Source organism: Mustela nivalis (assembly GCF_964662115.1).
Source record: "Mustela nivalis genome assembly, chromosome: 9".
Classification (NCBI taxonomy): Eukaryota; Metazoa; Chordata; class Mammalia; order Carnivora; family Mustelidae; genus Mustela; species Mustela nivalis.
In genome coordinates this window covers 118964261-118990140 of record NC_139028.1, presented here as the reverse complement: position 1 = coordinate 118990140, position 25880 = coordinate 118964261, and the positions used below count along the sequence as shown (strand labels likewise).

The 25880-nt window shown below is 64.9% G+C and overlaps 1 protein-coding gene across 3 annotated transcripts; it reads right to left on the bottom strand.

Annotated features, from left to right (window-relative positions):
- Positions 1 to 882: 882 nt before the first annotated feature.
- On the bottom strand, positions 883 to 18662 carry DUSP8 (dual specificity phosphatase 8). 3 transcript variants are annotated; one of them, XM_082749291.1, is made up of 7 exons: positions 18513 to 18662; positions 12397 to 12694; positions 10667 to 10805; positions 5997 to 6163; positions 5332 to 5491; positions 4986 to 5109; positions 883 to 4455 (listed from the first exon to the last, which is right to left on the bottom strand). In XM_082749291.1, exons 2-7 carry the CDS (start codon positions 12583 to 12585, stop codon positions 3384 to 3386), a joined length of 1851 nt encoding a protein of 616 aa, XP_082605417.1. In that variant the 5' UTR covers positions 12586 to 12694; positions 18513 to 18662; the 3' UTR covers positions 883 to 3383. The 3 variants fall into 3 exon arrangements, with proteins under 3 accessions (XP_082605417.1, XP_082605415.1, XP_082605416.1); XM_082749289.1 differs by having other exon boundaries at positions 12355 to 12694; positions 18513 to 18661; XM_082749290.1 differs by lacking the exon at positions 18513 to 18662 and adding an exon at positions 18388 to 18457 and having other exon boundaries at positions 12355 to 12694.
- Between the last annotated feature and the right edge of the window lie 7218 nt (positions 18663 to 25880).

The following is a 25880-nucleotide window of genomic DNA, read 5'->3' as shown; positions in this document are numbered from 1 at the left end:
CCAAGGAGGGTCCGAGGCATTGGCTAGAGGGCCGTAGGGCTGGGCCGTATCTGGCAGCCCCCCTGGAGCGGGGGAGAGCCGTCCCGGGAAATGACCGGAAGCAGGAGTCGGGCCTGGCACACTGTGAGCTCAGCGCGCAGGAGCCGTCGCTATAGTAACAGCCAGCATCAGAGTGACCTGGAGAAGTCCGGTCTGAAAGTCTGTCCCAGTAGAGTAGTGCTGAATGCTCTGAGCTGTGGCTGTCACCACACCAGTGGGGGGGGGGGGGCACTAAAGCTGGTCCTGCCCTCCAGGCTGCTGCGGCCTGAGGGCTACGTGCTCTGGCGGGAGTCCGCGCAAGTGCAGGCGCAGGTGCAGGCGCAGGTGCAGGTGCAGGTGCTGGTGCAGGCGCAGGCGTAGGTACAGGTGCATGGCCCCGTCGGGAAGGTTGGTGGGCAGGGCAGGGTGACTCCAGGGCGAGGAACCCAGGGGCCGGGGACAATAGTGGATGAGTCCCCTGGTATTCCACCAGATGCCCTTCTGAGTCTTCGGTCCTTGTGGCCACATGTAGCCCACGTGTTCTTCCAGCAGTTGGCTGGAAGAATGAGAAAGCCGGTCGCAAACACGAGCAAACCGTCTGCCGGCAGAAGTCGGGTGGCATGCTCGGCGCGCGTGGAGGTGTGCGGGGATGCGCTGTGTCCGTGCTTACACTGGGGAGGTGGCTGCGGGCAAAGCCCCGTTTTGATTGGACAGAGTTGTAAGTTGGTAAAATTTTCACCAGGATGTGACAACAAACAAGGGTGTTCCAGGCCCAGGGTCCTGGCCTCAGGAAGCCTGCAGGGCCGCTGGCCCACGCTCTCCACTCCCCCCACCCCCCAGCCTGAAGAAAGAGGCAGCCAGAGGCACGGGGAAAACGTCCATGTCAGGATTTATTACAACACGTTGTTTCCAAATACAAAAGAAGGGGACAGGACAGGGAGCAGAGTGTGGCCGCGCTGGGGGAGGGGTTCTGGGGCAGGAGCGCCACCCAGTCCAGAGAGACTGGGAGCTGTGCGGGGTGGGGGGGGGGTGCGGGCCCTACCACCTCCCCTCCACTGGACCTTCCAGCAAGTGTTAGGAGGGGGCGGGGTCCATTCTGGGGTGACCCCCAATGCCAGGGCCAGGGGCGGGGTGAGAGGGTGGGAGGGCTGGGGCCCGGCCCCGCCCTGCCTCAGGCAGTGTGTGGAAGTGACTGGGGAGGGGCTTGTGCCAGGGTCCGGTCCCCCCCCAGGACAGGAGAGGGGGTGGCCGGGACAGGACCTCCCCCCACATTGCAGCTGCTACTTTGGGGTGACCAGTGCCTCAAGAGCAAGAGCCCCCCACACTCCATGACCGAAGTCACAAGAGACGCTGGCGGCCCTAGAGAAAGGGCAGAGGGCAGAGAGGAAAGGACAGGGGCTGTGGGACCTGCCTCCAGAGTCTGGGGCCCAACCAGTGGCCCCAGACCACTGTCTCCTGGACAGCACAGGGGTGGGGCGCGGAGGTGAGGACCAGTGCATCCTCCACACCCAGGGTCACCTCAGAAACCCAACGCGACAGACAGACAGAAGGCAAGTTTACATAATCAATCATCATAATAATAATTAACCAATAATAAATACTTAAACCTCTAATCCATAGATTGCAAACACAACGATGATAGCTTATTTTCTTGGGGAGAGGGGTGGGGACAAGGGGAACAGGAAGAGGACTTTTGCTTAAAGGAGGGTGACAGGGGCACAGGCCGCAGGTCAACAGAACAAACAGAAGAAACAACTACACGGGCAGCTGCTCCCGGACTCGGTCCCACCCAGCTGCCCTCCTGCCAAGCCCCTGGCCTCTTCCCAAGGCGACCGGCCCCCCCACCCAGGACTTTAGGACACCTGAGGGATGTCCTAGGATATCTGCTCCTGCCCCCAAAAGCCACGGGTCCCAAAGACCCAAGAGGGTGTGGGGCAGGGGGCAGCAGGGGCATTTTCCTTGCCTTTACCACCAGGAGGTAAAGGACCAGGAGGGCCCCTCCGGGGTCAAAAAGCCATCTGGCCTTCACCTTGAGGATACCAGGGAGGCTGCAGAGGCGAGAGCTCCCCAGGAAAGAGGAGTGTGGGAGGGCTCTTCTCCAAGGACTCCATGGGGCGGGGGGCAGGCATGGGGCCATCTGGCCACATCAGGGCCTTGATCTGCCTGGAGACAGCTCTCCCAGAGCTAAGGACCCCATCCCCGGGAAGCAGAAGTGTCTGCCACAGTGTCTGTCCACCACCCCCGCCCACCCCACCCCCCCCCCCCCGCCGCCGCAAGGCAGCTCCTCATGGAGACCCCCACCTGCAGGAACATACCCGAATTCAGGTCTGGCCTGGGGCTTGGGGCCTGGGTGGGGAAGAGCCCAGAACTCAAAATCCATCCGCCCTGTGACCCGGGGAGCCAGCACTCGCTAGCCCAGCTGTCCGGGGCTGGGGGGGGGGGGTCGACCTGACCTGACACCCCCGGGTTGAGCTTCTCCTGTTGTCCCCTACCTGGCGGGTGGCGCTAGGCAGCTCTGCAAAGCAGAGACAGGAGAGCAGGCTGGCCGGAACAGTCCTGCTGAACCCGTGGAAGGACGGGGGCTCGGGCGGGAGTGGGGGCCATTCCACTTCCATCCCTGCCCAGGGACCCACATAATCCGACACCCACCGAGCCCCTATTCTGTTCTAGCCTCAGCCCCTCCAAACACCCTCACCTCTCCAGGCCGGATGCCAGTCGACACCAGCCAGGCGAGGGCCAGGATGGGGGGTGGGGGAGGCATGTGGTTGGGGGAGCCTCCAGCGGGCAGAGCCACCTCAGCCGCACCCCAGCCCCGGGGACACTTCCCCCACCTAGACTTTGGTGCAGAGCCCAGAAAGGAGCAGAAGAGGAGGAGCGGAGGGGGGGCAGGGAGGGACAGGGAGTAACAGGGAGGTTCTGCGGCTCAGTTTGTGGCAAAGTTTTTTTTTTCTCCTTTTTCCCCTTTTTCTTATGTAAAAAGTGCACGAAAGCTGGGCAGCCTCTTTGCAACGGTCAGCAGTGTTTCCTGGGGGAGGGAGGGTGGGGAGGGGACCCCAGGCCTGGCACCCCAGCTTGGGACTGAAGGTGGCCTCATATTGCTTAGAAACGTGGGTTTCAGTTTAAATACCAGACAGTAAAAATAGAGGTCCGGGGGCCGCCCGCACTGTTGCCAAATCGTTGCCAGAATGAACAGCTTAAATAAATAAAAAATCGAAATATTTACTTCTCGATAAAAATCGCAGTAAAACCATTTACCTTTCTTTGCATTATATATAATATATATTTATAGTGGGCCCGGCTGCCGGCGGCCCAGGCCAGGGAGCCGAGGGCAGCGGAGCGACGGGCGCTGGGTCCCCCGGCCACCGTCAGGACACCTCGATGACCTCCACGCTGCCCGAGAAGCTGGCCTGCTTGCCCAGGGCAGCCAGCTCCTCGCCGCGCGCGCGCCCCTCCACCATGCCCTCCTCGAACTCCATCTGACAGCTTCGGCGCTTGAACTGCGTCTCCGGGGCCGGCTCGTCCGGCCAGCCGGTCCGCGCGTCCCGGGCCTCGGCCCTTGCCGCCTCCCGCCGCCGCAGGTCGCCGCCCCCTGAGCCCTGCGCGCCCGCCCGGCCGAAAGCGCCGAACCGTGGGCCGCCCGCGCCCTGCGCGCCCTCGGGGCTGAAGCACCAGGGCCCATCGGGCGACGGCGTGCCGGGGGAGTCGAGCGGCGGCGCCCAGCTCCCGGGGCCCACCGGCTGGCCGGGGCCCGGCAGCCCCGGGGCCGACAGCGCCGAGAGGCCCAGCCGCGGAGTCTGCCGCGAGGCGTCACCGAAGTTCAGGCCGAGGCCGTGCGCCGGGGAGCGGGCCGGGGAGCCGGCGGGAGGCCGGGGCCGCCGGCGGAGGCGCGGGCGCGTCTCCGACGCCGCGTCTGGGCTGTCGGGGCCCGGGGAGGGCAGGCCCAGCGCGCCCCCCGACGGGCTGTCCAGCTTGCACACCTTGGGGGCCTCCCCGGGGTCGGGAGGACCGGGGTCGTCCGGCCGCCGGCTGGGGGCGTAGGCCGACTTGATGTCCAGCGAGAAGGAGCGCTTCAGGCGGTTGGTGTCCTGCAGGCGGTCGGAGGAGAGGTGCAGGCCGCGCAGGCCCTGCTGCAGCGCGCTGGTGGCCGGGGCGGCGGCGGCGGCGGGGGCGGCGGGCGCGGGCAGCTCCCCACCGGCGCCCGGTGCGCCCTCCCTGGCCGCACCGGCCGCTGCGCTCCCGGTGGCGGCGCTCTCTGAGGTAGGTGGTGGCAGCGGCGGCAGTGGGGCCGCGGGGCCCGGGAGGGGCTCGGGCGTCCCGGGGTGGGACGCCCCGTCTCCCTGCAGGGCGGCCAGCAGCTTCAGGCTGCGCTCGTACTCCAGCAGCTGGCCCAGGAAGTTGAAGTTGGGCGAAATGGATGGGCGCCGGTCCTTCACGAACCTGGGGGAAGGGGGCTGTTTGAGACGGGGCTCCCTCCTCCTCCCCCTGCCCCCTGCTCCCCTTTCCTCCTGCCCCCCATGTCCCCTCCCCCGACCCGCTGCCCTGCCCCCACCCCTCCTGCTCTCCCCTGCTCTCCCTGCCCCTCCCCTTTCTCCTGCTCCCCGTGTCCCCTCCCCTTATCTCCCTGTCCAGCCCCCGCCCTTCCTGTCGCCCCCCCTCCACCGCCTGCCCCTCCTCCCTCCTCCGCCCCCTCCCCTCCTCCTCCAGCTCTCCCCCTGCTCTCCCTGCCCCCCACCCCCTCCTCCTACTTCTCCTCCCCTCCTTCTGCCCCTCCTGCTCCCCGCCCCCCTGCTCCCCGCACCCCCGGCCCCCTGCCCACACTTAGGCTCGCAGCTGATGTGCAGACCCATCCGGGACTGCTGGAGCTGGGCTCCGGCCTTCTGCAGCTAGCTGCTAGTGGGTGGAGAGGGGCACGGGAAGGGCCATCTCCAGCCTTAAACTTCTGGGCCCAGGAAGAAAGGAGAGGCTACCTGTAGGCATCATCTGAGGACATGCCCATGGTCTTCATGATGTAAGCGATGGCGATGGTGGCCGAACGGGAGATGCCAGCCAGACAGTGGACGATGACCTGGCAGCTGGACAGCTTAGCTTTATCTGGAGGCAGGGCCGGTGGGGGGGGGCGTTGGTGGGCAGGTGAAAGCTCAGGGTGCAGGGCCCTTCCCTAACCCCAGCAGGGGACCTTACTCGCCCCAGCGCCCACAACCCCAGCCCCACATCTCAGGCCCAGGCCCCCCCCACCCGGGAGGTCACTGAGCCTCCACCCCTCCAGGAGACGCCTGGCGCCCGCCCCGCCCGGCCCCTCCCCCGCCCACTCACCGATGAACTCGATGGACTTGTCCAGCCAGGGCAGCAGCTTCTCGCAGTAGCTGTCGTTGACGGGGATGCGCATGAACCGGCTCTCGCAGATGAAGTCCGGCTTGGGGCAGGAGTTGCTGGCATTGAGGACGTAGCTTATTCCGTTCTGGGTCATCAGGTCCTGGAGGGGTGGGAGGAAGGGCTGGAGGAGGGGGTGCCCTGGAGGTGGGAGCCCCTCCCCCCTTCCACCTGGAGTTCCGAGCCTCCTGCGGCGCTGGAGGGGTGGGGGAGCCCGGGAGGCTGGTCCCCCAAGCGCCACCCGCCGCCTGAGGTAGGCTCCCAGGAATGTTATGGCTGCTGGGCGGCGCCTTTGCCTCTTCCCTCCTCACAATTTTACAACATGGGATTCTTTCAGGGCTGCCCGGGGGCCAGTGACATCAGCTGTTTGGCATGTGGGCTCCACTGCCTAAGGGGCTGGGAGCTGCCTCTCCACCGGTGGCGGCGTGGCTCTGGTCGGGCCCCTGTCCTCTCGCGTCCCAGCCCAGGCTCCCCCCACAGGACACTCATCCACCCCCCGCTGGCTTTCAGCTCCCTTCTCACCCCCCTCCCCAAACCAGCCCTGGAACTGCTTCTGAGCTCTGGCCTCTCCCCCCTTCCAGACGGCCAAAGCCCAGCTTTGTACACACCTTGTTCAGGACATCTTTCTGCGAGCCCAGGTAGAGGTGAGGCAGGATGCGGGTCAGGCCCACGCTGGGCACAGGCAGGCAGGGCTGGGAGAGGCTCATGGGCAGCAGGGCGGCTGGCTTGCCCTCACAGAGGCCAGGGAAGCAGGAGGAGAAGGTGGCGAAGCCCCCTGCAGGAGGAGTGGACATGTGGGTCAGGCGGTGGGCAGGCTGGGCGCGAGAGCGAGCCCCGGGTACCGACCGTCCCTCCATCTTGGCCGCGGCCTGGACCCCCTGCCCCACGCAGTGCCAGGTGGTGAGACTCTGGCCTGAGCACCAGGAGTCAGCACAGGGTGCCGGAGGGCTGCACTCACAGAGTCGAGGCGCATGCTGGGCGCATATACAGCCTGTCCCTATGCCCGCATTCCTCCCCGGACTAATTAGGAGCTGCGCCTGCCAGGACGCCGCTGTGATGCCCATAAACGCGGGCTCGAGGCTCCGGGCTGGCCCAGCACGTGCAGGACCGGGGAGGGGGGCGGCTCCAACGCCATGGAAGGTCCCCGTCGAGGGCGTGGCTCTTCTGTGCCTGTGGTGGCCAAGGGCCAGCCTGGGCCTTCCTGCCTCTCCCCCAGGGCTGATGCAATCCCTCCCTGACGCTAGTTGGCTGGGAGCCCCTGGCCAAGCCTAGGTGCCAGGACCAGGAGGCAAGGGCTTTGGAGGGGGGCCCTCCTGCCCCTGGGCATGTCGTCACCTCCTGGAATTGGCACAGCCTGCAGGGCACCTGTGCTCCAGTTTGGGCTCTCTTCTGCCCAGAGTACAGCACCAGAGGACGGGGAGCAAGCAGGACCTGCAGCGGGCACGCGTGCTACACGTGGCTGGCAGGTGCCCCTGCCTCCCCTGCTCCACCACGTCCTGGGCCACAGGTCAGTGGAAGGAGCCCATCTGCCAGCCTCAAAGACCCCAGCGGGAATCCCTGGTATATCTCTGACTCCGTGAGTGACCACGGGCGGGACTCACTACACCTCTGGCCGGTTTCCCCAGCCAGCCTGCCACATAGCACAGTTGTGAGTCTCGACAGAGGCGGTGGCCGTGAAGACACACGGAGAACTAAGCGGCCTGCACCCAGGCAGCTGGTGGCCGCCAACTCCTGGACGGTGAGATCATAGTCCCTGGCGGCCGCTCTGGGGCAAACCACACTTTTGGGGACACGAGGCCTGCGGTAATTCCCTGCCCTCTGTGGACTGATCCACTACAGAGTTCAAGCGGACCGATGCCCACCGTAGTGCACTAGGGTGCGGCGGGGGCCCAGGCCACGCAAGCCCCAGTGCTCTTTCCCCGTCTGCAGACACAGCTGGTGCCTCACACCTGGCTGATTTCCCGGGACAGAGATGCCTGGTGCCCTCAGCCTTCACCCCTGGCCCAGCTCCACGACCAGTTTGTACAAACTCCCAACCAGAGTGCCAGGAGCGTTCCTTGTGCCCCCAATGACAGTTTGCCTTTGGTGGGGGGCAGGGTTGATGGGGGGGCCCTGCAGGCTGAGGGAGTGGAGGCAGCTGCCTTGGAGGAGAAGCTCTCCCTACCTCGGCAACCTGCTGGCTGGCAGGGAGAAGTGGCTGACTATGAGCACAGCCAACAGGCCACGCCAGGGCAAAAGCTGCCCTGGGCTGGGGGCTGGGCTCTTGCTCACCCGCCAGAGCCTGGGGTCCCCTGGGTGTTCCTGCTGGAGGACAACGTCCCCCCCCCCCCCCCCCCCCCGCCCCAGCAGACGGGATGTTTGCAGGGTCTCTGCCAAAGACTCGTCTCTACCATAAGCCTCCCGAGCTCTCTGGGGGGCCTCATCCAAGCCCACGAGGGCTGGGCTTATGCCACCAGCAACTTCCCCTACAAAGGGGGATCTCTGGACAGGTGCAGACCTGCCAGTTTTGACTGCCACCCCCCAGGTAAAGCCCCACAGGACTGCCTCCCCTTCCGGAAGAGCCAAGCAGCTTGTGGTGACCCCGACAAGCCCCCCACCTGGGCCAAGGGCAGCAGAGCCTGTGGCCCCGCCCCTCCAGTGATGTCAGGACACCCCCGCGGGGCTCCGGGTTGCTGGAGAGGTCCACCCTGTTATCAGTGGCAGCGGGCCCGGACCCTCAGGAGCTGGCACTCTTCGCGTGGGGTGGGGGGGAGGCGCCCCCATCCCCCAGGCATCCCCAAGGGCACCTTGCTTCAGGAGGGACTTCCACCTCCCTCTACCTCGCAGCTTCCCAGCGCGCGCCGCCGCACAATGGAGCCGCGGACTCGCACAGGAGCTCGCTCCCAGGACGCACGGACCGCACCGACCGCTCGGGCCTCGGGCCGGCCCTGGCCCCGGCCGCGCTCCCTCCAGGCGCTCTCCGGCCCACAGGTCGGCGGCACGCCCCGCAGCCCCCCGCCCCGCCGCCGCGGTCCCCGCGCCCCGGGAGGGCCCGCATCTGCCCGCACCCCACCCCCCCGGCCCCGCGCACGCTCCGCGCACCCTCCGCGCAGGGGCCGCTCCCGCCGCGGTCTCCGGCCAGGGTCCGAGGGCGGCGCGCGCGGGGTCGGGCCGCGGGGGCGCACCGAGCCGGCGCCGCGACCGCAGCAGCCCGCATTCCGCAGCAGCGCGCACCCGGCCGCCCGCCGCTTAAAGGGCCAGGCTCGCCTTCGGTCCCCGCCCCGCTGGACGTCACCGCCGAGCGGCCTGGGGAGGGCGGCGGCGGTCCCGGCCGGTTCCGGACCCCGCGCCCTGCCCCATCTCCCTCCTCCGCGGCCGCCAGCCTCCCCGGTCCCCGAGAGGCCTCCCTCTGTCCCCGGCCGCGACGTCCTCCTGGCGCGCCCCGGCCCCGCCCACCGCGTGTGGGGTCCGCCCCGTTTGGCCTCCGCGGAGCCCCCTCCCCCTGCGCTACGGACCCTGGAAAGTCACTCGCCCTTTCCGGCGGGGCAGCACCCTGGTTCCCACTCAGCCTTGCCTTCCCGTTCTCACCCCCTGCGGCCTTGCGCTGGCCTCAGGGGTGGGAGCTGCGGACCAGGCTCTCAGGCTGTCCCCGAGTCCCAGTCCTGACTCGGTGCCGCTGTGAGCCCTTCTCATGCTGCGGTGGGTCGGGACTTCTGTCTGGCTTGGCCCTCAGGGAAATGGGGTCAAATACTCTACCGTCGCAGGGAGGGGCCGGCAGGGAACAAAGAGCAGGTGGCAGCCCCAAGAGTTGAGCGCACCAAGGGGGGCACAGCCAGTGTCAGGTGAGCCCTCCTGGCACATCGGAGACCTGTCCTATGGCTGCCGGGTGAGGAGCCACAGCCTCCAGAGGAGACAGCACTAGAGGTTCTGGGCTTTCCTGGGAAGCCTGGGGGTCAGGGAGGGCGCTGCTCTGGGTCTGGTTTCTCAGACTCCCAGAAAGCCTGGTGGCTCCCACTCCTGACTAGAGAGCACGGGCACTGGGGGCTCAGCTGGGCTCCTGTTCTGCTCAGGACACCCCCTGAGGAAGCCCAGAGCCTCGGTCCTCCCTCCTTGCTCAGCCCTCAAATGGAGCCCAGGGTTCAGTGGTGGAATCAGAGAGTCTGCAATTCTGTGGCGAGAGTCCCCCCCCCCCCCCAACACACACACACAAATCCCACGTCCCATCGCACAAGCAAGCACAGATCACCAGCCTCCCAGAGCCACGCATAGACGGCAGCACATACACCCGCACACGACACGGACCCACCGGTAAGCCTCCCGTGGACTGTGGTGAAGGCCCATGCTCCCGCGGGGCACCAGTGCCAAAGGGCCAGCCCTATGCCCACGGACCACCCCGCAGCATGCCCACATGTAAGAGGCGGCTCAGGGCAGACTTGGTGACTGTAGGGAGGTGTCCCGCCATGGGGAGGTTGCTGACACCCCCTTCAGCCCTCTCCAGCCTCCCCCAACTGGTCACGGCCCCAGGCTGCAGAGGCCAGGGGCAGGAGTGCCCCCAAAGGCCCCAGACCCGGGCAGGGAGAGTGCACCGTCCAAGACAGGCCAGCTCAACCCATCCCTGGAACCTGGGTCGCGTCTGGGAGGTGGGGTCTACAGAAGTGCCCCAGGCCCTGCCAACCGGCGGAAGGAATCATCAAGAACCAGGGTGGAGCCTGTGTGTGTGTGTGTGTGCACACGCGCACGCACGGGGGCCTTCCCACCTCCGGGGTGCCTGGGCTGCATCTGGGATCTGGGAAGCCCCACAGGGACCTCTACTGGTCCCCAGCAGGGGCCAGGCATCCTGGGCTGGCTGCAGCGTTCAGAGGTACTCCCTGTCTGGGACGAGTTCTGGTCGGATTGGGGTTTGCAGAGGACGGGGGCTATGCCCCCCTCTCAGACAGCTGGAGGGTCAGACACTCATCTTGGCCTAGATCGCTCCCCTCCTCCCCTGCCACAGATGGCATTTACCGGTTTCCTCCGGCCTACCTCTTCCCCAGCTAGGGGCAGGGTAGGCTCATGCTGGAGGGGCGCTAAAGCCTGTGGGTCCGGGGGAGGGAACAACGGAGCTGGGGAGAACTCTAGTTCTCTCGTTACTGAGACAGCCGCCCCCCCACCGACACTGCCCCCAGTACCTGCTGGTTGCTGGGCTCAGAGAGCAGAGGTGGATCCAGAGACTGACTCCCCCAATGCCCCCCCCAAAGCTAAGGTCCCAGTGAGGAGAGGGCGCCCAGAGGCCCCTACCCCGGGGCTATCTGGAGCTCACCCGTGAGGATGGCCACACTGTCGAAGCAGCCGTCCAGCTTGCTGAGCAGGATGGAGAGGAAGCTGTCCGCGGCCAGCACGCTGGCATCCCGTGTGCTCTGGTCATAGACGACCACGTCCTGTGGCTCTGTGGCCTCCACCTGGAGGCCGTAAGGGCAGAGGTCAGGGCACTGCTGGGCACCTGCCTGATGCCCCATCCCCTGCTGCCGCCTGCTGCTACTGGTCAGGCTCTCTGCGACCCACCCGTCTCACAGCTCACGCCTGCACAGGTGTGAGTGCCCACAGCGACACAGGCAGGCCCCCAGAGCCAGCAGGGACGGGGGCACGCTCCTCCTCGCGCCTGCCCTCTCACACAGGCACCTCCGCTAAGGACGGACATTGCTGGCACCCCCGGTGGGCCAGGCCCCCTAGGATAAGATGCTGTGAGTGTAACCGGGTCCTCGGGCACACATGGGTGGCCACGGTGACATGAGGGTACACACGCCGTCGGGGGGGCTGAGGCCAAGGGAAAACCATCCCCAGGGTCACTGGGAGGCCATTTCAGCGCTTCTGAGGGTGGTGTCTTTGGATGTGGCCAATTCCCCAGCCAGCGGTGGGAAACGTGGGGGCTGCTGTAAGAGCCCCTCTTCATCCAGGAGGCAGCTGGATGTTGGGGCTCCCCTGCCCTCTTCCCATCCGGAATGCCCAGCCTGGGGACCAGCTGCTGAGTTGCTTTTACTCCCAGTGGCTACTGCCCTGCCCCCCAAGCACACTCAGGCCCTAAGCCAGCTGAGCCGCCAACCCTGGGTCGATGATGTCACCAGCAGCCAATGGGATTGCGCTCTGCCTGGGAGTCCTCGCTGGGGGTGAGTAATCACCGGGTTCCCTCCCTGAGGCTGCAGGGAGCTCGCTCTGGCCTTGGTGGGGGTGGGGGGAACTCCCCGTAAGCGGCTGTGCCACCTGGGTCCCTCACATCCAGCTCTGCTGGCGCAGGGCCTGTGACAGACCCCTCCCCAGCTCGGGGCTGCTGGCCGTGTCACTCCCCGACTGGAGGTGTCCTCGCCCTCCCAGGTCAGGGGGCCAGTGGTCCCTCCCAGTGCTGGACCTGATGCTCCTGGCTAATGGAGACAGGATTGTCCCCTGCAGGTGACCTGGGACATTCATGGGGGAGGGGCACGGAGAGCGAATTCTGGGTCACTCAGAACTCCAGGGAAAGAACTGGGGGGCTGGGCACAGAGATGCTCAGCATTAGCCTCTGGCCTCCCCCATCTTCCTCTGGGTTCTCACAGCACTCGGTGTGCTCCTGACCAGCTGCCCTCTGGGTCCACTGCCCCTCTGAGCCCTGGCCTGGGCCCCAGGGACACCATCCAGTCTTACATGGGGAGACCTCTACTCCGGGGCTGAGTGAGGACCTAGATAGGGTCAGCAGGCTCTGGTGGGAGGGGCTCGTCTCTGGGGAGATGGGCGCTGCAGAGGGCCTCCCCGGGGAGGGGAGGAGGAAGCCCGGCGAGGGGGATGGGAGCTGCCTGCGGGGGCCCAAGCTAGCATTGGGACCGGGGAGCCCAGTGCCGGTTTGAGGGCGGGGGTGTGGCCAGTGGAGGGCCCCTGTGGACCCAGCTGAGGGGCTCTGGCCTGGCCCCTGGAAGTGACAGGAACCTGGGTGGGGGTAGGGTGGGGGAGGGACTGGGCGTGGGGCACACCGGCTGGTACCTGGCCGCGCGCGGCCGGCTGGATGAGCTCGGCGATGGTCACCTTGCCCTGCTGCAGCCGCCGCTTCACCAGCTTGGAGCAGCAGATGTTCACGGAGCTGAGCACGTGCCAGCTGTTGTACTCCACAAATGAGCGGCTGTCGATGACCAGCGGTCCCCCAGGTCCGCCCCGCAGGAGGCTGGCCAGCTTCTTGGCATCCATCACCTTCCGAGGGAGTCGGTCCCCTGCCATGGTGGGGCCGGGGGCAGTGGGGAAGGGGTGAGCCCTGAAGTGTCCAGGGGCTGCTCCGCGGGCCGGGGATGTGGCCTAGAGTGCGGAGGGCCCGGGCATGGTGCCAGACCTGCAGGGAGAGGCAGATGGTGAGTGGGGCTGCGGGCCCCCATGGTGGGCACCCGGCCAGCACCCCAGGCAGGGCTGACCTCCGGACCCAAGGGCACCGGAACGGCCGAGCCGGCAGGCACCCAGGGGGCCCTACCTTGCCTGGGGTGAATCAGCAGCCCCTCTGGCTCCGTGAAAGGTGAGGCCCAGACATGCGGGGTGGGTGAGGCAGGCCATGGGACTGGGAAAGCGGGCCCCAGGGGTCCCATCCGGCACTGCACTGTGCAGGCCGTGGCGACAGCCTCCCAGTGGGACACAGTAGGGCAGATGGGGGACCCCAGAGGGAAGCACTGGCTGGACAGGGAGGAGGGGCCTGAGGACCCCTCCCCCGGCCCTTGGGTTCTCGGACACTCACTTGATCCGGAACCCTTCATTCTGCCCTCAAGCTTCGGTCATCCCTCTGCTGGGATGCCCCCACCCCCCCACCCCGCCCACACGTCTTCTCCAGAACTCTGGGCTGGGCAGGGTCCAGAACCCGCTCCCTGCCCCAGGACACCGGCCCCCTCCGGCTGCCTGCAGCACTATCACTCCCTGAGCGGACCATCTGGACCCCGAGGAAGGGGGGTTCGGGCTGCGTCCACACACGCTGCTGGGCTCCTGGGGGGGGCAGGGGGGTCTTGGGCATGGAGGTGGGGCTCCTCCAGGGCTGCCATTGTCCCAGTCCCGCAGCCTGAGCCCTAGCGCCTGCCGCAAAAAGGGTCTGGGGCCAGTGTCTGTCTCCCTGCAGGAGCGCGTCACACGCTCGCTGACTGGAGCAGGCTGCACGGCAGGCTGTGTCGGGCCACACTGAAGGTCTGAGGTTTAGGGGGACCCTTCTAGGGGCTGGTAGGTCCCAGGATGGGGTGGTATGGATGAAAGGCAAAGTAGGTGACCCAGATGTAGGACCCTTGGGGTGCGGGGACTCTCAGCATGGCCTGTAAGGGCTCTCGGGCTGAGGGCTGTGTGGCGGAAGTACGAGGGACCCCAGATCCTGGGGCTGAGACCCCTCTTGCGGGTTTGGTACTCTGGCCTCTGCCACACACTTCCCAGCCCCACCCCCACGCCCCACCTGCCCTGCCACCTGCCAGGACCAGCCTTTCCTAGGCCCACCTCGCCACCCGGCCCACCAGGATGCACAGCGTGAAAGTGTGGACTTGACTTTAAAGATGGGCAGATGGAGACTTGGGCAAGGGGAGGGGTTAGCCTCAGGTCACCCCACGGGGACTGGTCAGGACCCACAGCCTCTACCACTGCTGTTCACACGGGGTCTTCCCTCCACCGCACCCCTACCCAGCTCTGGCACAGGAGAGGCTGGGGGGGCAGATGTCAGAGGACGAGCCTCCAGCTGTGGCAGGTGAGGCCTCCCAAGGACACTTGTCCCTCGTCAGGTGGGGTGAGGTGGGGATGGTGGGCTTCAGAGAGAACTAGGTGCCAGGCAGATGTAGACCATGCCTGCTGGCCATGGGCAGCCTTAGGCTGGGCCACTGGAGCTGGCCCAACGGGAAGTGGCCGGGATGGCCCTGGCCAGAAGGCAGGGCCCCGGGATCCTGTTCATAGATGCCTGGCTCCCCGGGCAGGTGCCCGGGCTCCTCCACAGTGGGGGTGAGGCCCGGGGTGCAGCTGGGGCCGCTATCCCTCCCAAGGGCCAAACCAAGCAAGGCCAACAGCAAAAGAGCCCATCTGCCAAAAGGGGTACCCCACATGCCAAGGGGGCTCTTCACCAGCTGGGGGGTCCTGTCTGTGGAGTCTGCACCTGCCTGGGGGACCTCCCCTGCTGAGGGGGCCCTGTCTGCTGTGGGGGTCCCAGCCTGTGTGGTGAGGGCCCCCAATTCTATTCCTGTCCGAGATGTTTTGAGAAGCTACTGAGTTGCCCTCTGCACCTCAAGACTGTGGCAGACGGGCCGCCCGTTCCAGGCCTGCGTGAGCCTCGGGCCTCCTGACCAGGAGCCCAGTGCAGAGGCCCACCCAGTCCCTGGGGCAGACCCGTGGGGGCAGAGGGGCAGGCAGGTTTCCCATCAGCCAGGTGAGCGCAGACGGGGGTGAGAGGCGGGACAGCACTTCGGGCAGGGACGAGGAAGGGGCTGAAGGGAGGTCCTTGGCCCTCCCTGCAGTCGCGGGGCACAAACACTGCCTTCGGACCCCGAGCTGGCTGGGACAGGGGCTGGGGTGTGGAGAGGCGCCCGCTCCCTCTGCAGGACAGGAGGGCGGCCGGCTAGGAGGAGTGCGGGGAAGAGCCCAGCAGGGCTGGGGGGCTGCAGGACGGTGGGGGAGGGGCGGGAGCCGCTGGAGGGTGGGCCGACAGGCTCCCCCCGCCCAGTACCTGGTCTCAGCCCCGCCTCCCTCACCGAGCTCTCCAGCGCGGCCCCACGGTCCGCTCCGGTATTGTTATCTGCAGCCGAGGGGACTCATTAGCAAGTTCGCGCCTCCGTCGTCGCCATGGCGACCGCAGCGGCGCCCGGCAACCGCTGCTCCTGCGGCACCGGCTCGCGGCCCACTCCTGGCTGCCTGCAGGTGCCCCGTAGCTGGGGCCTGGCGCCACCAGGAGACCCAAAGCCCAGGCGTGACATTCCTCCCGCACGCCCCACCGCCCTCTGCTCCACCCGGTCCCACCCCTCCTTGCTTGCCCCGAGGGCCCCTGCACACAGGCTCCCGCCCTTCCGCCCTCGGGGATGCCTTCTCCAAGGGCCGAGGTCTGGCCCAGGCGCACTTCCTGCAGGGGCCGTCTGGCACGGAGCTGGCCTCCTGGGAGTGAATCTAAAGCTCCTGGGGGTGGACCCTCACTTGCTGCGCCCGGATCCGGGGCCCAGAGCTCCAGCGGGGCCAGGGGGAGCTTAGCACAGTCTGAGGCTGAAGCATGCGGCTAGAACAGGCAGGGTGGGTACAGAGGACACAGACCCTGCAAGGTCTTGGGCCTCTCTGATTTCAAGGACCCACTCCAGGCTCAGCCCAGCCCCCATTCTGAGGGGACACAGCACCTGTGTCCTGCTATTCCAGAGCCTGGGCGCCAGTGGGATGGAGGTGGGAAGGAGGCACAAGCCCAGAGACCCCATCACAGGGCTCCTCACTGAGGAGACTGGGCAGTTCCCAGTTGGAAGGCCAGAGGCCCCTCCGCACCTGCCTGCCGCCCCTATCCCCCTGCGGGGAGGCGGCAGACAACCACCCCTTGTCCGGGAAGGCCACATTCACGGCACAGCCTGGTTTCTGTGCCGCGTGCCAGGACGGGACCCCCGGCACACTGTCCACACGTTGTCGGCTCGCCTCTTTCCCATTCTCCAGGCCGGCCCCTCGTGCAACCACTCACACGCAGACATGTGTGTTCACGTGAGGTCACTGGGCGCAGTCACTCCCACCCTCTGCACGCCGATCTCCCCCAAACCCCGGGACACCCGAACCCAGGGGCAGCTCCAAGATCTCATCACACCAAGGGCTCCCTGGGCCTCCATGGGGCACGCTCTTATCTCTGAACAAGGGACATGCGTGACCAGAAAACTCCCTGCCGACGGCGCCTTCACCAACATCTCCTGCTCTGCACCTAGTGACGGGGAGCTCACTACCTCTGGAGACGACTGTCAGGACTGTCAGCCATGGGGGACAGTGGATCTCCCTCAGAGAGGTGTCTCCAGCCCAAATGGTACCTGGCATACACAGGCAGGCCCTCGGGAGGACCTGGCCATGGGGGTCCCCAGAATGCTGAGATGTCCAGCTCGCTGTGACCCAGTGCACTGGGGGGTGCAGAGACGGCTGCACAGAGGCCAGGAGAGAGACTGATCGGTGGCTCACACCAAGTCAGGGACCCCCAAAGGCTCTAATCCTGGCCCCCTCATTCCTCTGGGCTAAATGGAAAAGGGTCCAAGCCGACCTCTACTGCATCCCCTCTGTGATGTGGCAAGGCCAAGCAGAGCCAACTTGGTCTGGGGAGGGCACAGGCCTGGGAGACAGTAGGGTGGGGGGCTCTGCCCCCTCGGTTCACAGGGGTCTGGGCAGAGACTGCGGGAGGAGGTGTCCACGTGTGATCCCTACGGAGGGCATGCTCAGGACCCTACACTTCTAGGTCTCCCCTGCTCCTGACTGGGTGGTTCTAGCCCTACCAATCTGCAAGACTTCTGGTCACTGTCCGCCCATGTTACGCACCTGGGCCGTCCCGGGACATCCAGCAGTCACCGCCTGGAGTGGGCCAGGCAGAGGAGGACACAGCCCATGCAGGCTGGGTGGTCAGAGTCTGACCCATGTCCCTCTGGCTGTGGCTTTGGCTCCTTCCTCTCCCTCCCTCTAAGCCGCACCCTCTGGAGATGCAGCCAGGATGCCCTCTGGCTTCCACACCCCTGTGGGCCCTCTGTCCACTTGAAACATCCGGGCCGCAAGGTCAGCCTCTGCTGGAGAGGAGACGATGCTGGGTAAGGTTCTAGAGCGATGGGTGACTTCCGGCATCTTTCTGCACCCGTGTGCATGGAGGCCAGCATTCCTGGGGGCAGCCTCTGGGGCACAGGAGCTTCCAGAGGGAGGGCTGAGGGCAGCAGGAGACCAGAACCGCTCAGCAACTGTCCTGGAGCCCTTGGCCTACTGCCGTGGGATTCAGTCAGGCTTCAGGATGAACCCCCAGCTCAGGGCCACTGAGCTGCTCTACCAGGCAGAGGCTCATTAAACATCTGAGCAGTGAATTCCCGGGACCGCTGTCCTCCGTGAGCAGGGTTGGGGCGAGGGATGCTAGGCTCATTCCCCCGCACCAGCTGCCCTTGGAGCAAGGTCTGAGGGAGGTAGTGGGGAGTGCATGGACCCTCCCTTGGACCCCACTCAGACCCCCAGGGGCAGGGGGCTCCGCAGATCACTGCCCCCCCCCCCCAGCCTGCAGCACCCCCACACCCGCCCCAAGCTGCGGCACACCACTAGACCCTACCACCTCCGTCCTCCACTGCACGGGCTCCCCCTGCACCCCGCAATCCCCGCAGCACCCAGGCCCCCAACCCCCACCCTGCAGAAGCCGGTACATTTCTGCAGCAGGAAGTCAGCAGGCAAATTGTCCCAGGAGGGTGACCTGACGGGGGGCTGGGCCCACTGCAGCCTCATCGCCTCTGGGCCAGACTGGAAGGTACCCCTCCCCGCCAAGGTGGGCGGACAGGCTGAGGGAGCCTGCTTGCTCTCAGCCTGGCAGTGCCAGCCCCTCCCCCAGCACCCGCCGCCGCTGCCTCTGCAGCCGGCGGCCGGATGGTCTTTATTCTGCAGAGGCCCGCGGAGCACCCTGAGGTGGGGGCCCCCGCGGAGGCCGGCCACACGGGGTATATGGATCTGCAGTCCCTCCCCACCAAACGCGGAATGGGCCCTTTCCTGGGCCGCCCGCAGGCTAAAACCCTCCGCTCCTTTGCTCAAGGCCTGCATCCCCAACCCGCGGGGGCAGGGACGACCTTTTCCAGTTTGGGGCCAACATGGCGGGGTGGGGGCCATCCTTGGGTCTGGGGCCCTCGCAGGGTTCCATACAGATCCACGCTGGATCGCAAGGGGCCAAGGCCCTGGGTCCTCACTGCATGCCCCTCCCCCCCGAAATAAGGAATTTCGAGGAGAAAGGCGACGAAGCGCGGTGGGGGGCGCGGGGCCCGGGCCGGGGTCCACCGGACTCTGCGGGAGGCGCGCGAAGGGCTTCCCCCGTCGGTCCGCGGCGCCCCCCGGAGCCGGGTCGCTCACCTCGCGGCCGCCTCCTCCTCCCGGGCGCCCGCCGGGTGCAGCCGCCCCAGCGCTCCCGACGCAGCGCCCCCCGGGCCGAGCCCCTGCCCGCGCCCCGCGCGTCCCCGCTCGGCGCCCCCGCTCACCTCGCCGTCGCTCGCGTCCGGGGCGCACGGGGACCCGCGCCCGCTCAGCGCGCCCGCTCGGCCGCGCCGCCCATGGGCCCGGCGGGGGCCCGCGCAGCCGGGGCAGGGGCCGGGGGAGCGCGCGGGCCGCGTCGCCGTCGCCGCCGTCGCCGCCGCCGCCGCGGGGAGCGCTCGCTGGGGCCGGGGCGCGCGCACTGCGGGCGGGCACGCGCGCTCGCGGCGCGCATCCCACCCCGGGCTCGGCGGGCGCGGCCGGTGCGGCTCCGGCGCGGCTCGGGCTCCGGCGTCCGGGCGGGGGGCGCGGAGCCGGCTCGGCCGCCGCGCTCGGCCGCGAGTGACAGGCCCGGGGCGGAGGGCGGGGCCGCCGGCGGGGATGAGGTCATGCCGAGCGAAAAAGGCCCTGACGTCACCTGCAGCCAATCAGCGCGCGCGGCTCGAGGGCAGGTGACGTCAGCCGGAGCGGGGCCGCGGGTGCAGATCAGAGGCGGCGGCCGCGGGGGGGCGGCGGGCCGGGCGGGCCGCCGCCCTCCGCCCTCTGCCCTCCGCCCCTCGCCCTGCACCGGCTCTTAAAGGGACCGCACGGCGTCCCTCCCGTGCCGCCGGGGGCCCCCGCCTCCGGGAAGCCTTCCCGGCCTCGCGCCCGGCCCCGCCGCCCGGGGAAGCCGGGCCCGCGGCGCTCACGCCCGAGGAGGGGCCGGCTGCACGGGTCCCGGCGCGAGGACTTTCTCTCCGCGGCGGCCGGGTCCGAGCTGGCGCCGCCTCCCGCGCCCCCAGCCTTTGTTCGCGCGGGGCCTGCAGGCCCCGAGGGGCGCTCGCCAGCCTCGGGGGCCCGCGGGGCGCTAGGCCCGGCCGGCACTTCCCCTGCAGCACCCACGCCGACCCTTTCCACGACCCGCGGGGGTGGGAAGCTGGGTTTCCGCGTCGCTAGGCAGGAAACTGGAAGCCCAGAGGTTAGGGGGTTTGCGTCGGGTCACACATCTGTTCTCTGGGAGTCCCCAGTGCAGCGCTGTCCCTGAGCTTGTCCCCGAGCTGGTCCCCGAGCCAGATCCCCTCCAGCCCCTGGCGCTTGCAGGGAAAAACCCCTAACCAGCGCTCATCGGGGTCCACTCTGACCGCGTGTGTTCTCCCCACCCCCAGTGAGGGGCTGCCCCCAGGCGACCTCGGTGCGCTGGGGACCGGGCGCTGGGAGTCCAGAGCGGGCACAACATAGGTAATTACACCTTGAGCAGGGCTGGGCCGGAAACAAACAGGGGCCAGACACAAGGGGGTATGCGGTCTGGAGGCCACCCCAGGAGGTGACATGCAGGCAGTGAGGGGAGGCTGTGGAGGCACCCAAGGTGCAGGAGGGACCGCCCCCCCCCCCAACCCCCAGGCAGGAAAGACTTGGAGGAGGCCAGGGAGCAGAAGCCAGCAGAGCCAGGAAAGGAGATGCCCTCCTGCACTACTGATTCACCAGGTACTTACTCCGAGCGAGCGCCTTCTGGGGCCAGCCCTGTGCCAGGCACTAGGGGGTTAGCTCTGAGAGAGAGGATAAAGACCCCGGCCCATGAGCTGATGGGAACCTTTGAAAGTAATTATTGGGGGGGGGGTGACTAGACAGCTCTGATGTTTCTAAACCCCCTCCTCTAAGGCCCCCTGATGGTGAGTGAGGGTGATCTTTCTTCCAGCCTGGAGTCCCCTGGCCTTGGCAGGTCTCCCAGGGCCTCCTTGGGGCTCCTAGAAGGGCTTCGGCCCCCAGGGAGTGCAGCCCCTTCCCTTGGAAGGAGGGAGCTGGGAGGCAACTCTTAGCTATCCCTGGTTGACTGAGGAGTCGGAGAAAAGGCACACTCAGGACCCCAGAGCTCTGTGTGGGCCTGCGGGAGGGCACTGGGCTGCAGGCGGGCACTGGCTGGGGTTCTGGGGGCCCCTTTCTGGTCCTCAGTTCTGGAGAGCAGGCACTGTCACCTGTGACCTCCAAGCTTCGCAGAGGAGGTGTTTAGGAAATGCCTGGGGCCTCCTTCCTTGCTGGCTGGAAGAATGTCAGGATCTTTGTATATGGGGTGCGTGGGGGGGGGTGTTCCTGGCACAGAGCCAAAGTCACAGACAAACAGGCCTGTCCTGGAAGGAAGCGCTGGGAACCCAGGGGCTATTTGGGGGCTGGGGCTGGGGCTGGGTCCTTCCTCTTTCTCTGTCCCGCGCTGGAGCCTGGAGGAAGAGGGCCCTGCGGAGGAGAGGTCCTGGCCGGGGCAGACCCTGAGCTCGAGAGATGCGCGTCCAGGTCAGTGCTGGGTGGGGCCGTGCAGTGGGGCCTTGCTGCGTTTGGCCCACTCCTGTCTGAAAAGTGGTGTGCCCTCGGAAGGGACAGGAGGATTCTGGCTGCGCCTCAGATGGGGCCAGGTGGCTGCAGGGAACACACCCGACCTTTGGGGAGCAGAGACAGAGCCCGAGGGCCTGTGATTGACAGAAGTTGGGAGGTTGTCAGTCTTTAGCTGAAGGAGCTGGCCTTGCTCCCTGTCCAGGCCCAGGATGAGCCCAGGAAAGGAGGAAGGTGGATGGTGTCCAAGTGGGTTCCTCTTCTGCTCAGCTCAGAGATGGCCAGGGCCCGCAGGTGGCCTGGGAGTGCCCGTTGCCCCAAAGAAGGCTGGTGGGGCCCTGGGCAGCTCCTCTCTGAGCCTGAGCAGATGGCAGTAAACGGAGGGGCAGGTGATGGTGGCCTCTCTTCCTTCTGGAAGCCAGAGTAGGTGAATGGGTGGGGGTGGCCTGCAGCTTTCTGGGGCTCTGCCTGGCCAGGGAGCCGTGTTTGGGCCATAATTATTTTATGATCCTGTCACTTCTCCTGGGAACGAGCACTTACAACCTGGAGTTTTCCAGCGGTGGGGCCAGGGTTAGGGAGGTACTGTGGTTTTCCAAGGCCACTAGCTCTGTCCTAGGTTCTTCCCCTTCCCGGGGCTAAATTCCCTCCCCTGGCTCTCCTCCAGGACGCCGAGACTCATGCTCCAAGGGGCACAACGTGGAGGGGCGGGGGCGACTTGGGGAGGGCTGCGGTCGGAGCCCCGGGTGGTGCGTGGAAGGGAACCCCTCACGGGGTCTCCAGCTCCCCAGCCAGTGGCCCCCGTGTCATGCGGGGCCAGGTCCAAGTACGGCTGCCCGCTGGGTGATCGCGGCTCCGGGGGTCCGCGCTCCCAGCTGTGGAGCAGCACCCTGAGCTGGGCGGGTCGCGTCCGCCCCCGCGGCGGGTGCGGGAGTCCGGCAGGTGCGGGCGCAGCTGGAAGGTCGGTCCGTGCGCGCCCCCTGCCGCCCGGCCGCGCCCGACCAGCCTCGGGGACGGTGCCCAGGGCGGGCTTTCCTTACCACAGTCTCTCGGCGCCAGAAGTGGGGTCCGCTTTTTCATGCTCATTTGCAACTCAGCGTTTCCACCGAAGACTCCCGCTAAGCGCGTATCCATGGCCTTGCTCTTCCCACGACCTCTTTTTTTTTTTTTTTTTAAGTCGTCATTGTTAACAATAAAATGCCCATCGCCCTTGTCCAAGGAGGTGGGCTCGGACAACTGTGTGCCCCCGTGTTACCACCACCCTCGTGAGGGCTCCAACGTTCCCCGCACCCCGGGAAGTTCCCTAACCCCCTCCCAGCCAGCTGTCCCTCACCTTCTGACCTAGCAGTCAGCGCTGCCTGTCCCCGAACTTCGAACTTCGAACTCTGCAGACAGGGTCGCCCGTTTCTTCAGCTGCAGGAAGTGCTTTTCGGGTTGATCTAGGGACCTGCTTTGCCACCACCAGGTGGCACATGTCCGGGTGGTGTCGCATTTTAGGCACGTCCATTGGTATTTGAAGGAATTTTCTGGAGTTATATGGAAGATTATCTCCATATTTTGGCTATTAAACGACCAGCACAATGGGCAGCACCTTCTCTGTTTCTCATAACACATTAAAGATGATTTTCTTTCCTGGGTTTTAATCATGATCTAGAAAAAAGCCAAAACACCCTGAGAAACACGGAGGATGCTGTAACAAACATCTAGCTCCTGGACCCGACCATGTCAGCAGTTTTCCAGTTTTGATTCAGGTTAGAAAAACAACAGTCTGCATCCTGGGGGCTCCCCAGGTCTGTCCTGGCCCGTCCGGAGCCCAGGGTCAGGGTGCCGGCTGTGTTCTGGCCTCTGTCTGTATCAGTGAACGGTCTTGCACACAGCCCACGATCGGATCTTGTGTGCTTTTCAATATTCATGGATAAGTGTCACAGCACAACATCAGTCCTTCGATTCACTTTTTCCGCCCATGTTCCGGCCTGTTTATCCTGGTTGATGCGGGCGAGCCTACGCCATGCACGTGAGCTGCTGGCCGGGTGGGCGCTGAATGAGCAGACCCTCACTTAGCCATTCCTCTACCGATGGACACGTAGCTTGCTTGCAAGTTTTTTGACACGCAGCAGTGTTGCAAGGAACGTTCCGGTCACTAGCACTGTGTGAGTCACGGTTGTCCCCAGCAGCTTGTGTCTGCGCCACCCGTGACTGTTAGGAGCCCGGACTCCCGGCCCCCACTCAAGTCTGCTAAGCCAGACTCTGTGTTTTAACAAATTCAGAGGATCTGTATGCACATTCAGTTTCTGGTTTTTCCCTTTTTTGCGTCATTTTATTTAATTACCGTGTAGTAACCCTGAGTCATTGACTTTTTTATTGTGATAAGATACGCATAATAGAAAAGTTGCATTTTAGCCATTTTTAAGTGGACAGCTCAGGGGCGAGCTGCACTCACACCCTGTGGAACCATCGCCAGCAACCCTGTCCAGACTTCGTCGTCTTGCCAAACTGAAACTCTGTCCCCGTTAAATGCTAAACCCTGTTGTCCCTGCCCCGGCCCCTGGCCCCCACCATTCAACTTTCTAAGTCTGTGAATTCGATTCCTCCAGGATTCATGCGTGGAGTCCTGCAGGATGGGTCCTTCGTGTCTGGTTTCTTACACTGAGCGTCGCGTCCTCCAGGTTTGTCTGTGCCGTCGCGGGCGTCAGAAAAGAAAAATGAAATCTCCTTCCTCTTTAAGGTGGAATAGTATTCCAGATTTTGCGTATCCATTCCTCTGTGCACGAACTCTTTCTTGGGTTGTGTCCACCTTTGTCTACTGTGAATAATGCTGCCGTGAAAATCTGTGTACCAGTATTTATTTTTAGAGATTGTGTTTATTTACTTGAGATAGAGCGAGAGCAAGTGAGAGAGAGGGAGAGCAGGAGCGGGGCGGGGGGCAGAGGGGCGGGGGACGGGGGGCAGAGCGAGAGGGAGAGGGAGAAGCAGACTCTCCACTGAGCAGGGAACCAGACGCGGGGCTCGATCCTAGAACCCTGAGATCGTGACCTGAGCCGAAGGCAGAGGCTTAACAATTGAGCCCCCCAGGCGCCCCAGTGTACCAGTATCTGTATGAGGCTCTGCTTTCCACTCTTTGGGGGATATACCCCGATGTGGAATGACCAGACCCTGTGATGTACATGTTTAACAACTCAGAAACCATCCGACCGTCTCCCACAGCAGCTGCTCTGTTTTCAATTTCCACCAACAAGGCCCAAGGGTCCCAGTTTCTCACCATCTCAGCCAACTTGACTCTTTTGGGTTTTGACACCTACTTAGATTCAAGCCCATCCTCATAATCAGGGTACAGGACTGCTCTGTCACCCGAAGACTATCCCTCATGCTATTTCTTTATGGGGACACCCTCCTCCCCCTCCTGCCCCTTGGCAGCCCCTGGTCTGTCTCCATTGATATTGTTCCGTCCTTCTGAGAAGCATCAGAGGGACGGAGTCGCGCCACATCGAAACTTCGGGCACCCCGAGGCTTCGGTCTCATCCAAGTTGCTGGGTGTGTCCGTAGCTCGGTCCTTTTTACTGCTGGGAAGTAAATGGTGGCAAATTTAGAAACAGAGCGTACCCAGGACTTGCTGACAGGCACTGGGGGTCTTTTCAATTTTTGGAGATTATGAATAAAGCCGTTACAAACATCCCTGTGCAGGTTTTGGGCTAATAGAAGTTTTCATGTCTCCAGAGTAAGTATGCAGGCGTGTGGCCGTTGGGTCACACGGTAGGTGCAGCTTTGACTTACAAGAAACTGCCGTTCGTAGATCAGTCTTTGAGAGATTCTGTCCCAGGGCTTTTGGGCCAGATCTCTCTGAGGTGTGTGCCCAGAAGTGCGGTCATTGGGTTACAGGCTACGCTTGCCTTTAGCTTTCCGGACGTTGCTGAACTGCTCTCAAAGCGGGAATACAATAATCGCCCGCCGGTGGGTTGTGAAAGGCCCGTTTTTTAATGACCTCGTCAACATTTGGCCTTGTGGGCGCAGCTGCATTGAACTGGTAGCTTAATTTGGAGAACACTGTTGGCTCCCCTCATCCACACGCAGGTTTGGCTTTTAAATGTCCCATGCCTGTGAGATACACTTCTACTTGCCTTGTGATTTCTGTTGCTGTCGGGAAGGGCTGTCGGTAAAATCCTCGTTTCCGATGCCTTGTCACTTGCTCGACGGCTCTGATCCAGCCTTCCTGAATTCCCTCATTTCGTTCCACCAGATTACCTGTCAACTCACGTGGACTTTCCAAGTAGACCATCACACATCTGTGGGCCCCACACTTGTTTCTTTCCGAGGCCGACGTCACCCATTTCTTTTCCTTGTCACGTTGCATTGGCTAGTGTCCCTCCATCATAATGTCAGATGTCCCTGGGGACCATAAGAGTCTCAGCCTGAGCTGCCTGCAAAGCAGCCAGAGGCAAAGCTGAGCGCCGGTGCGGCTGTCGAAGGGTTGCCACAAAGGAAGCCGGAGTGCGGTGGGGGTTTGTCTACTGCAGGCTGCTTGTCTACGCAGGCCAGCCCTGGGAGGCCTCATGGAGACACCGCATCTCAGGGCAGTCTTCATGGAGGAAGAAGGGAGAACACTTTATCCTCCTGTGTTCTGTTCTCGTAGATGAGAGCTCACTTCACGGGGAACCGACTTTCCTGAACTTGCACTGTGTGTGAAATCAGCTCTTTTAGGAGGCCACTGGAGGGCCCGGAGCTTCGTGGGTCCAATAAAGTTGGGGCAGCGTGCAGAGTCTCCTGGGACTCCTGTTGCTGAAGGTCAGACCTGGGGCTGGCCCTGTCTGGAAGCAAGGCGAGGGACCAGGCTGGTGAGGGGCCAGCGGGCACTGGGGGGAGGGTTGTTACAAGCGGGGTCCTGTAGCCATCCTGTTAACCAACTTTAAGGAGACTATTCTAGTTTTCCAATCTGAATGAGCCGTTCTCCGCCCCTGGCCACAAAGCTGTCCTCCGGGAGGCTCCCTCCACCACCACTGGGTGACTCCCCTGGCCATCAGATTTGACACAGACACGGCGATCTGCAGCGTCTGGCCATTGTACACTTGCCCGGCCACGAGACC